The sequence below is a fragment of the Balaenoptera ricei genome, chromosome 8, assembly GCF_028023285.1.
Source record: "Balaenoptera ricei isolate mBalRic1 chromosome 8, mBalRic1.hap2, whole genome shotgun sequence".
Lineage (NCBI taxonomy): Eukaryota > Metazoa > Chordata > Mammalia > Artiodactyla > Balaenopteridae > Balaenoptera > Balaenoptera ricei.
This window is the reverse complement of record NC_082646.1, coordinates 100,382,903-100,395,357: the sequence shown is the minus strand read 5'-3', so window position 1 is coordinate 100,395,357 and position 12,455 is coordinate 100,382,903. Positions and strand designations below refer to the sequence as shown.

General features: G+C 51.1%; 1 protein-coding gene across 22 annotated transcripts in view; it reads right to left on the bottom strand.

The window, feature by feature from the left end:
• Positions 1-1,107: 1,107 nt before the first annotated feature.
• MADD (MAP kinase activating death domain) overlaps positions 1,108-12,455 on the bottom strand; it is a 40,296-nt gene continuing 28,948 nt past the window's right edge. For 19 of the 22 annotated variants that reach the window (XM_059931560.1, XM_059931537.1, XM_059931538.1 and 16 more), the window contains 6 exons: positions 7,207-7,371; positions 6,889-6,961; positions 6,645-6,751; positions 4,399-4,468; positions 2,538-2,584; positions 1,108-2,196 (listed from right to left, as the gene is read on the bottom strand). In XM_059931560.1, coding sequence (XP_059787543.1) covers positions 2,092-2,196; positions 2,538-2,584; positions 4,399-4,468; positions 6,645-6,751; positions 6,889-6,961; positions 7,207-7,371 — 567 coding nt within the window. In that variant the 3' untranslated portion in view covers positions 1,108-2,091. Of the gene's footprint in view, positions 2,197-2,537; positions 2,585-4,291; positions 4,375-4,398; positions 4,469-6,644; positions 6,752-6,888; positions 6,962-7,206; positions 7,372-12,455 lie in introns of all 22 variants that reach the window. The other 3 variants (XM_059931552.1, XM_059931556.1, XR_009504701.1) reach the window with 2 other exon arrangements.

Sequence of the window (12,455 nt, the reverse complement as noted above, 5' to 3'; positions counted from 1 at the left end):
GAAAAAGCACAGGAAAATTTACTTGATTCTGAGAGCCAACTGAAGGCAGGTATTCTTTCTCCCAGATGAATTAAATGAGGACCAGAGCGGGATCCTAAGTTCATAAAACATTAATACTAGAAGGAACCTCAGTCTTCCCCACCTTCAAATGAGGAAACTGAGGAGCTGTGACAGAGGAAAGTGTATTATTAGCAAAAGAGCCAGAATCCCCAGGCTCTCCCATCTTTGTCCTGGTGACCCATGGTCACAGCAGCCCGGATGGGGGGCAGTGCTAATCTCAGTGTGGTTCTGTGCCCATAAGGCCTGGAGTGAAAGTGTACCAGCTGCTTTGGGGTCCCAGTGGGCAAAAAACCCACTGCCCATCCACACCCATATCGCACAGGAAGAGAGTGATCCTGTCTAGACAAGGCACTGGGAACCAGGAAGGTGTAGGCGCCAGGGCCCTGCTCTGCTCTTCCTTCCCCCGTGGGGAGCCCAAATCCCATCACCAGTTTTCTTTTGGGAGGAGGAAGCCAGCAGCTCTCAGAGGTGCCCTGATAGAGTGAAAAGGGTCCTTCCTGCCCAGGGAGTGGTTTCTCCATGGCATAGAAAGAAGTTCCATGAAGGCTGGTCCAAGGTTGCTTCTTGGAGTTCTACCCGACCCAAGACACTCCTGGCCAAGAGCCCAGAGCCCTGGGCTCCAGGCCCCATGGGAGGCTCTGGCGGAGTCACAACAAACAAACACCTCTCTGGACCACACCTGTTAAGAGGCACCGGGAGCTGAGACCCTGGGCCTTGGTTTTTCCTTTACTACTAAATCTCTGCTTAGGTGTCAAAGCCCTGTTTGGCTGCTCCCTCTAGTGACCAACTCATAGCACAGCAGCGCTCTGATGAGGCCCTGGGAAGGCCCCTCCCATGGGGCCTCTCGAGAGCACAGGAAGCGTGGTGAGCTCCACTGGGCCAGAGGGGTGGGAAGCGGGGCCTTCAGCACACCAGAGGTTGGATGGGCATGATCTCACCTCCCTGACTGCTTCAGGCCAAAGGTGCCTTTTTCGAGTCCAGGGTCAGCCTTCCTCAGCCCAGGCTGAGAGAAGGCGTCATTTAACGCATGGCAGCCAGGAGCCCAAGGGGAGTTAGGGACCTTTATTTCACATTCACACATCTGTACATTTTCTATAAATAATGTGGAGCTGAAATATTTACAGTCATCTCTTGCCCACTCACTCCCAGGCTCTCTCTCCCCCTGGCAGCCAGTGCTGCGATGCTACCCGCAGACACAGAGGTGGGTACTGAACTTGGCCTCTCCCCACACCACCAGGTTCCTGGGCGTGGCAGCCTGTGGTCCCTGGGACTCTCCTAGCCCCAGTCACTTTGCTCTCCCCTGCCGAAGGCCAGGCGGACCACGCGGAAACTGCTGCTCAGCAAACAGCAGCCGTCAGTGCAGCCCCACTGCAGCGGTGGAGACCATGGAAGCAGCAGCCAGGCCTGTGCCCGTGGGCAGTCGCTGCCAGCTTGGGAACTGCCTGGAAGTTCCAGGGAGGAACTAGGGCAGCAGGGAGGTTGCCACTCGCTCTGCTGCCCCTTGACTCTCCCCTTCTTTCCCCACCCCGCCCTTGTCTGGGGGCGACAAGCCTCAAGCTTCCCTCAACGCCCCATAGTGGGACTGCTCCAGGCACCTAGTGGTGCCGGATCACAGAGGACGGAGAGCCCAAGTCCTGCTCTGGAAGGTTATAATGTCAAGGACGAGAAACTACAACACAACTGTCTCAATGACACGTAATAGTGGGCTCGCTCTGGCCTGTACTCCGAGTTCGTCTTAGAAGCCATTGGCCCAACAGACAGACACACACGTACTTTTGAGCCCTGAGGGGACAGGAGGATGGTCTTTGGGGGGTGGAGAGGAAGAAGCTGGAAGAGACTAGCTCAGCCCTGTGAGACACACTAAGAAGACACTGAGACACACAGAACTGGGACCCACCTAAGCCTCAGCGAGGGGGCTGGCAGAGAACACACACACATCACCCACTTCGCAGTCACAGCAGCATCGTGCACTTGGGAACAGCGAGAGGCAAGGGACGGCCCCTGGGCTGGGGCAGCCTTAACCCCTCTCCATCAGCTAGAGACGGGCCGGGGTGGGGTTCTGAGATCTTCCTCACTGCTACGGACAGCAGCCACATATGAGAAGAGACACAACACAGAGTAGCAGATCTCGTGGGCCTGGAGGAGAGAAAACCAGCCAGATCAACGTCACGCAGGTTCCTACATCTTCACACGTGGAGATCTGCCAACTGGGACACTCCTGCCCTAACTCTGGGCTCAGGCCTCCAGACTAAAGAGCCCCAAGCGAGGCCCCAGAGCTGGCCTGTGGGAGGGGATCAGCATGTGTGCCTCTCCCAGGCTGAAGACCTGCTTCAGCTCCAGCTGAATCTTTGGCATCTAGACTAAATTCTCTTCTCAACCATTAATTGCCCCTCACCCTGTGCTCTCAGAGGCCCACCCCACTCCTGCTGGAACGCCCCCAGGGAGCCCTTCGCAGACTGGCCTGTCGGCACACTCACCATTGGTGTCTTGTACTTGTGGCTCACCACTTCTTTAATTTCAGGAACTAAAACCGGACGGGCAAGAGACAAAACAGAAAGTTGAAAACTAAGAGCAATAGCGCCACACTCCCCCAGGCGGCAGCACCCGGCACCAGGGTCCCCTTCCCCTCTGGGCCTGGCCCGGCCTCCTCAGCCTGACATCTGAGGTCTGCAGTGGCCCCTGGCTCCACGGCCGCCGTGACTCTACCGACTTGGAGGGCCTCAGCACAGGAGCAGGCTAGTCTCTCACCAGCCAGGTCGCTGCTACCATCCAGGGCCCGAGGACCACAGCTGATATTCCCAGGTTTTGGCTGGGAGGAAAGCACTGCCTCTAGCCTGTGCCTCACCTTGCTGAGACACCCGAGAACTCACCCCTGTCAGTCACCAGCCCCATGCTCTGGTCAAGTTAAACACGTTCCCTGTACTCCCAGCCCCTACACTGAGGGTCCTGAGGCTGGATGAAGAAATGGCATGATACTAAACCCACCAGACTTGGAAGTTTCCTTCCCTGATGGCAGGAGAGGCCCAGGCCTGCCTGTGTGAGGGAGAGCGTCAGAGGGCTCTGGAGCAGACACACCGAGCAGAAGAGACAGGTGAGTACAGCACCCGGGGAGGGAGGTGACAGGGAGCATCAGGCAAAATACACACATGTCCACAGCCCGGAATGCAAGACCTAAGAGTCACCCCTGCCCCAGCCATGCAGGGGTTCTGCTTGGCCAGAGGAAGGAGTAAGGTCCCCCAGCCTCAGCCATCATCATGGCCCCTGGAGACTGGGAGCAGGGGGCGTGCCATCCCCTGGGGGCCAGAAAAGGTAGGATGAGAGTTGGCCACACCTTCTTCTGACCCTGGGAGGTAGAATTCAGGGGGCCCCAGGGTTAACAGGGAATAAACTCATCAAAGGTAGAGCAATGAGCCCAGGTCCTTCTCCTGAGTTGGAAGACTCCCCCAAACGTCTCTCTGGCAGAAGAGAGAAAGGAGCACATGGGAGAAAACTCGGAACCAGTGAGCCAGCGCGAGGGTGGAGGAGGTTGGGAAGGAAGAGGGTGGGGAGAGAAGGGAAGAGACAAGTTGGTGATGCGAGCAGCTGGCTTGGGCGAAGGGAGCCTGCCCACCCACCGCAGGGCCCAAGGCAGGGGCCTGGGGACAGGCAGCACGGCGAGGTCACTTTACCTGCTGGAGAACGAAGGTTTTCATAGCAGCGATGAGGGGCACGAAAGAATGAAGCACAAACACAGCAGGAACTCAAAGCCCCAGGGTGAGAACCCAGACACCACTCATAGTCAGCACTTGGCTGGGGGGAGCCTAGCTCCCGGCTTCCAGCTACCACTGCCCTCTGCCTCTGAGGCCACTAGGCTTGCCTGCCCCCTAGAGTGAGCCTGCCTGCACCGCCGCACGCCCTCCTGCAGCAGCCCAGAGGCTCGATGGACCCTGGCGGGGCCCCGGGGCAGCTGGACAGAGCACTGGGCTGCTAGAGGGACCGAGGCAGGCGGCACGAACACAGCAGAGCTAGGGAATGGCTCGTCTGCTCTGCCCCACCAGCTGGCCAAACGAGGGAAGGCAGCGCTGCTTCGCGGAGCCTCTTCACTACCAGCGCTGAACTCTAAGCCCGGCGCCTAAGCCACTGCTCTTCGGCCCACTCTCAGGCAGCCACCGACCGACTAGCTTTCCTTTCCTCCTCCCTCCTCTCGTGTCAGGACTCCCGCTTCCTCCCTGTCACTCCTGCTCCTCCTGACCTCTCTGCAGAGGCTCGTCTTCTCTGTCTCTAGTCCCTTCTCTGGAGCTCCGAGGTTTGAGTTACTGCCATGTGAGTCCAGACCTAAGAGCAAAATAGTGTAATTACCAAATTCCTCCAGGACAAAGACGCCTCGAACTGTATTGCACTTTTTAATGTGATTCAGCTCTATGAAAACCTGCAAGAGAGGGAGGGAGGGAGGGAGGGAGGGGGTAAGGCCCAGAGGCTCCCCCACTGCCCCGCAAAGCCCACTCTCCCAGCTACAGCCCCACCCACACAGAAAACCTATTTCCCACAGGGAGGATGGAAGAATACACACGCACACAACTCAAAAGCGCTAAGAAGCGAAGACAGCAGAAAGGGCATGTACCTTCCGCTCCTGGCCGGAGGAGAAAGCATGGGAGAGAAAGGAAGGTGTTAGTTTTAACCGTCAAAGCCAACGCAAAGGCCCCTCTGCTGGCCTGGGCTGCCTGCCCACACCCTCTGCCCAGGGCAGTGCTTGTAGGACACTGTGCCCCAGGGGCCCCCCCTCAGCCCATCAGCTCTCTACCCTTCCATGCATCCTCCTCCGGCGCAGAGGGCTGGCACGGGCGCAAAGCTCCCCTCAGACTGTCCTTGGGAGGGAGGTGTTGGCATCTTCCTTGAAACAGGATTCAGGCTCTCCCAAGAGTATGTGGTGATGGATGGTACTAACAGCAACCACTTGTGAGCACCTACTAGGAGTTCTACAAATACTATTTGTTTGTCCTTACATCTACGTGGCACACACAGGATACAGTATCGCCCTCATTGTACAGATGCGGACACCGTGGATCAGAAAGTTTATCTGCCCGTGGATAACGAAGCGGGGCTCTGAATCCAAGTACGTCCTGACTCCAAAGACCATGCTTTTCCCATCTGTTACCCCACACTGCAGAACTCCACCAGGGGTCCGATGCTTCCTCAACTCCAGCTGACTGTTATGTGGTAGAAGATAGACCCCAAGGCCATTATCTCATCATCAGTCAGGGTTTGACTTCCTCTCTCTCTTCAGGATCTCTCTTCCGGGGCAAAGCCTTAAACTACAGACCAGCTTGTACATACTTTGTAACGGTTAGACGGTAGGTCAGTCCAAAGGGGGTGTACCAAGCGGGAAGAGGGCATCTGGGTGTCATTTAATGAGATCTCTTCTTCAGAAGGTGAGGCATCAGGGGAGGCCACAGCCCTAAAGTGCAGTCAGAAGCCTGGTCCCCGAGAAGTGCTGGCACCTTCATGGTCTAGAAAAGTACTTAAGTAAACCCCTCTTTGGGTGGACCCTAAGGTCTTAAGTATACTATTTAATATATTACTATGACTAATAGTAAATATACTACTGCAAGTATACTGCCAGGAAGCCTGGGCAGCTGTTTCCCATCACACCAAGTTGCCCAGCTGGATTCCTGAAAGAAGGAGAACTAAAATGGCAAGTGGTAGGAGGAAGCCCCAGAGTCCAGATGTTCACCGCCCCTGAGTGTCTGCTGCCTGGCCAGGGGCCGTGGTGCTTCGCACATTCGGGTCTAGCTCAGGGCCTCAAGGAGACGAACCAGCACGTCAGGGGAGGGGGAGGGAAGGCACTTGTGTGAAGAGTCAGGGCTGGGCGCGGACCTGGGGTGGTGCGCTGGCCTCAGAAAGGAATTAGCTTAAGGAATGTCCACTGAGAGAGAAAGTAACGCTGCGTTAGAACCAAGAGAAAAAAGTCAGCTCCTATGGTGGAGTCGCAGTGAGGGCAAGATGGATCCTGAAGTGCTCCCCAGTCAAAAGAAGGGGAGTGGGGCCTGTGGAGCAGGCGACAGAGCGGGGACGCTCAGAGGAAGGAAGAGAATAGGAAGAAGAATCGGCAGGAAAAAAAAGGCAAATAAACACACACACTCCAGATGGGACAGACACAAGCCACACACACACACACGCGTACGCGCGTGCTTCACGCGCACCAGAAACACGCGAGGGGATCAGCCGGTATAGACTCTCAAAGCAAAACCACCAAGCAAAAGCACACCCTGGGATAAGGGAAGGCGGACACTGTGCGAAGAAGGGCCAAGTGAGACGCTCCCACTCACACTGTGCTGAGTCTAATGGGCTGGGGCAGCCGGGCCACCATGGCCCCCTCTCTCTCCCCTCCTCCCCGCACAGGCTCCCTGCCGCACCTTCCAGGTGGTTGCCAGTGTCACTGCGCCCTCCCCTCTGATTGTTCTCTCCGGTCCAGCTGCTCCGATCCTCTCACTAGCCCCGGAGGCCTCTCGCACGCTCTCTGGGGAAGCACTGGGGACCTGGACACTGATCCTTACTGCAGATGCAACACCGGGGCTGGGAAGCCTCGTGCTGCCGCTTGCACCTACCTGGTTGTGCATGAACTTGAGATTGATCCCTTCTAGGGTGACCTGCAGCAAGCCACCCTCGCCAGTCTTCATGTCCTGCACGGGGAACTCACCACCCAGCTCCGGCCCTGTGGCGAGGGAGGAGGTCATCAGCTAAGTGGGAGGTGGGGCGTCCTGCGGCCTGACCTCCTCGTCGGGCCTCCGCCGCTCAGGACGGCCGAAAACCAACAGAAGGCGCGCGCCCAGGGAGCCGTCCTCTGCTCACCGGGCTTGATGCTCTGCTGTCGGGCGGCAGCACGCTCCATGCTGTCCTTCACGCAGTAGTACAGCTCCCGACACTGCGGCACAGTGGGGAGAGCTGTCCTGTCATACAAGCTCTCCCGGCTCCCCACCCTCTGCTCTAGAATGGCTGCTGGAGGCCTGGGCCCATGCCAGGACCTCGGAGACAGCTTTACGTGTTCCACGCCACAGCCAGAGGCAAAAGTGGGGCTCCAGCGTGGATTCTGGAATGTTAACTTCCCTGCGGGAGCTCCGCACTTTCCCTCAACGCCCAACCCACAACGCACACAGAGTTCACGGGTACCTTCTTAGTATAGAATTTGTTGAGCTGGGTCTCAGAGCCGTTTCTACGCCACAAGCATAGCACCTTGGTCTTGGGACAGTAGGTCATGTTGATGAGCTTCTCGTACCACCAGCGCTCGTACACTGTCCCGATGTTACTACGCAGCACCACGCAGTCGTCACACACCTGCAGAGGCGCACGGGGCGGTCGGTGGCCCTGGTCTCTTCCCACCCCAGGCCACACTGCACGCTGCTCCCCACGGGGAAAGATGGGACAACTGGTCCTAGGAGCATCCCCAAGGTCAGGTTTTCTGTCTTATGCTCAGTCTTCCTTACGTGGAGACACAAACACTGAACTGCTGGACACACAGTCCACAAGAACGTTTACTGACAGAGGAGGAGCCATTGAAAGGAACTTGTGGGCAAGGAAGGAGGCTCACTTCACTTCAGTCAGTGTTCATTACTTCTTACGTGTTCTGGACTTAAAGTACGCAGAGGGTATCTTATGCCTCCACCTTACAACCTTCGGAATCATTGCTATTGACAAGCACAAAGGCAGGGAATTAGGGCAGACTTAACCAAGGAGAAAAAAAATAGAACCAACACATTTTCTAATCCTGGCTCGGCTCTAGTTCTGCATAAATCTTTTCAAAAATTAATTACACAAGTGACACACGGACATTGCTTATTGCAAAAAAAAAAATTATACTCCACAGGATGATATAAACTAAAAGGCAAAGTTCTCCACATCCTCTTCTTGCTCAACATTCTCCCTCAGGTGGACGTACCTGTTCGTATGCCTTCAATTATGGTGGAGACATTATAGCACGATGGGCAAGAGAACAGGCCTAAGATCAGACTACCTGGATTTAGATTTAAGGCTGTCTCCTTACTTAGCTGTGTCACCTTAAGCAAGTTAATCTGTCTATATTTCCTCATGTGTAAGATGGGGATAGTAGTAACTTCATGGAGTTACTGTGAAGATTAAATAAGTTAATGTGCACAAAATTCTTAGAATCGGACTTCCCTGGTGGCACAGTGGTTAAGAATCCACTTGCCAATGCAGGGGACATTGGTTCGAACGCTGGTCCGAGAAGATCCCACATGCCGTGGAGCAACTAAGCCCGTGTGCCACAACTACTGAGCCTGTGCTCTAGAGCCCGCAAACCACAACTAATGAACCCCCTTGCCGCAAGTACTGAAGCCCGTGCACCTAGAGCCCATGCTCCAAAACAAGATAAGCCACCGCAATGAGAAGCACGCACACTGCAACGAAGAGTAGCCCCCGATCGCCGCAACTAGAGAGAGCCTGCACGCAGCAACGAAGACCCAATGCCAGCCAAAAAATAAATAAATTAGTTAATTAAATAAATTTTTAAAAAAATTCTTAGAATAAAGCCAGGCACATAGAATGTACCCTGGAGTTAGCTGCTATAACAACAATACAACTATGATGTAAGAAATATAATAATTATGACCACGTTGATGATTCTCAAATCTTTCTCCATATGAGACCTGTCTTCCTGAGTCCTGACCTCTCTCTATCTGGATGTCTCACTGGCAGCACTTCAAACTCATCATGTCCAAATCTGAACTCCACACCTCCTCCTGGGCAGCTCCTCCTTCTCAGTTCCCTATTTCAGTAAATGGCATCACTGTCTCCCCCAGATGCCCAGGCCAGAAATGAAGGAGTGATGCAAGACTCCTTTCTTTCCCTCTAACTATACCATCAAGTCCCACCATTCTACCCCAAATACCCCTGGAACACACTTCCCCTCCCTGACTCCAGCCATCAAGTCCTACTCTTCTTCAAGTCTAAGCTCAAAGGTCACTTCTGAGGGTCGCCCACGACTCCCAGACCCTCTGCTATGTATTCCCATAACACCTGCCCCCTGAACATCTTCTCTCAATGCTCATTATATTTTATGACACTGGGTGTTTAATTATCTGACTTCCCCAATGGCTTGTCAACCCTGTTAGGGCAACAGAAACTATGTCTCCCTTATTCACTGATATAACCCCAAACCCAGCAAACCCAGCAGAGTGCCTGGCTATGATATGCGCCCCATAAAAATTAGATGAATGAATGAGGAATATACAAGATTACCAGTTTTAATCTACCATCTAAGACTTTACTGGGGCTCAAAAGCTTTAGGAAGAAAAGGGCCAACGTAGCTGAGTAGGAATTAGAAACTTGGATTCTAGCCCCAGTTGAACTCTGTGGTTCTCTCCACGTGGAAAATGGAGAATACCACTCCACTTTCCATAACCCTCTAAGAACATGATGGAAAGGAGAGGGACGGGTATGTAGAAGAACATATGATTTCTAGGCTAGAGAGACGATGGTAATAATGTGTCATACTTGTCTATGCTGCTGGTAGAGGTGTAAACTGGCATAGTCTTTGGGATGGCAATTTGGCAAAATCTATCAAAACTGTAAATGTATATAAGCTTGACCGAGAAATTTCACACTAAGAATCTATCCTATAGAAATTCTCATGTAAGTGTGCAAAGATTTATGTGTGCAAGGATAATCAGTGAAGTGTTGTTTAAAAAAAAGAAGTGGGAGGGACCAGTTAAATAAATTATGGCACATCCATATAACACCTAATGGTTAAGCATCCATTTAAAAAATAGAAACAGATTTCTATATAATGTAGACATATTATAGATATGCCTGTGATGCATTAAGTGAAAAAAGCCAAATTATATAACAATATTTGTAGTTTGATATCACTTTTATAAACACTGAAACAAAATTCCATATAAGTAAGCTGTATTTATACAAATATGCATTTTTTAAATCTGAAAGGATTCATGTCAAATTCTTTAACGGTGGTTACCTCTGAGACATGGCACGGGAAGGAAGTGAAGGAAAATTTTTACTTTTTACTTTATTTACTTCTATATGGTTTGAAACGTTTACGGCACATACTCTATTACTTTTGTAATTAAAATAAAAGGCAATAAAGATAATTTTTTAAAGTCTTTGCAAATTGCTATCCAACTACTCATGCAAGCAGTAGGCTGTGCTGAGAACAGCTAAATCTGACAGCATCACAGTAGCCAGGCACTGATGGAATGGGCAAGGAACCCTCGCTTTGCAGTACAAGGGGGAGCATCTATGAGATGATGGACCCACCCCATGCTCCAAGGCCCTCGTATGAGGCTCCCTGTAAGAGTGGTGAGAGAGAATCCTATACTTCAAGGAATCCTCTGGAGAAATTTACTGTGGTGCAGATGTCCTAAGTAGCCCTCAGCTCTGATAGGCACCTAGCCAAATTCTAACACTTCAAGGTGACATGAAAATGACTCCCTTCTCAGCTACATCATCATGTATGTTTCTGCCTCAGAGCAGAAATCCCACCCTACGTTAGACAAACTACCTCTTCAAAAAGCTGTCAATGTGAAAATCAAATTCAACTAAGCCAAAAGGCAGCAGAATATTAGCTAATTTCACTACTTTATAGAGGAGCAGTACTTGGTCCCTAAAATTACTTAGAAAGAGATCCATTTGAGAATTAAAAACACAGAAATGAAGAAAACATGGCCAATTTCCTTTACAATACTGGATTAAGAAAGGGATTTTCTAACTATGACTCAAAATCCAGAAGCCACAAAAGAAATGACTGATTAATTTAACTACAAAAAAGTAAAAAAATCCTGCATGGTAAAAAATACCATAAGCTAGGGACTTTCCTGGTGGTCTAGTGGTTAAGACTCTGTGCTCCCAATGCAGGGGGCCTGGGTTCGATCCCTGATCAGGGAACTAGATCCCACATGTTGCAACTAAGATCCTGCATGCCTCAAGGAAGATCCCGCATACCTCAACGAAGACCAGGAGCAGCCAAATAAATAAATAAATAAATATTAAAAAAAAAATACCATAAGCTAAATCAGAAAACTAATGAGGAACTTTGCAGTGGATAGGTCAGGTTGGCCACATGTGAACCCATTGATCACTAGGACAGAGCCAACCATATGAGGCGACAGGAAATATACAGCACCACCTCTTCTTGCCAAAATATTGAATCTGAAACTGACCAAATCTCTAGATTGAATTACTAGCTTGTACAAATACAAGTGATAGAGAAACATGTTAAACAACACTAAGGAGATGCAATCAGCAAAATATCTAAAATGTAAGATGCTCTATAGGGCACATTTCTTCAACAAAATAAATGGCAACATGGGAGGGAAACTATTATATGTTAAGAGATACTTTAGAGTCTTATCAACCATAATTATAAATGCATTTTTCCTTTGACCCAGCAATTCCACTTCTGGAAATTCTTAGATAAACCTGCACATGTAGGAAATGAAGCAGGCACAGCATCAACCAGAGTCGCGCTACTGGCAATAGCAAAAATTTGGAAGAAAATCAAGGGTACATAAATACTGACTGGTTATATAAACTATGGTATAGTCACACAGTGGAACACTATACAGCTGTAAAAAGAATGAGAAAGCTCTTTTTGTACTGATACAGAAGATCTCCAGGATAAGTTTAATGAAAAAAAAAAAAAAGGTACAGATCAGTAGATATGATGTGCTACCTTTAGGTAAAAGAGTAGAAAAATAAGAACTTATGTTCATATTTTATTGTGTTTGCATAGAAAACCACTGGAAGATACAAACTGGTTATAAATAAAAGTGGTTACCTCCAAGAGGAAGGGGTGAGGTGGATGGGAAACTGAGTGGAAGGGGATAAGAATGAGAGCAAGACTTGCCAGCGTATACCATTCTATGTTGTTCTGACTTATGGACAATGTGACTATATCATCTATGCAATCTATATATAAAAGAAATGATAGGGGGCTTCCGTGGTGGCGCAGTGGTTGAGAATCTGCCTGCTAATGCAGGGGACACGGGTTCGAGCCCTGGTCTGGGAAGATCCCACATGCCGCGGAGCAACTGGGCCCGTGAGCCACAACTACTGAGCCTGCGCATCTGGAGCCTGTGCTCCGCAACAAGAGAGGCCACGATAGTGAGAGGCCCGCGCACCGCGATGAAGAGTGGCCCCCGCTTGCCGCAACTAGGGAAAGCCCTAGCACAGAAACGAAGACCCAACATAGCAATCAATCAATCAATAAAATAAAATCTAAAAGAAATGATAGGGATGGACTTCCCTGGTGGCACAGTGGTTAAGAATCCGCCTGCCAATGCAGGGGACACGGGTTTGAGCCCTGGTCTGGGAAGATCCCACATGCCGCAGAGCAATTAAGCCCGTGCGCCATAACTACTGAGCCTGCGCTCTAGAGCCCGTGCTCC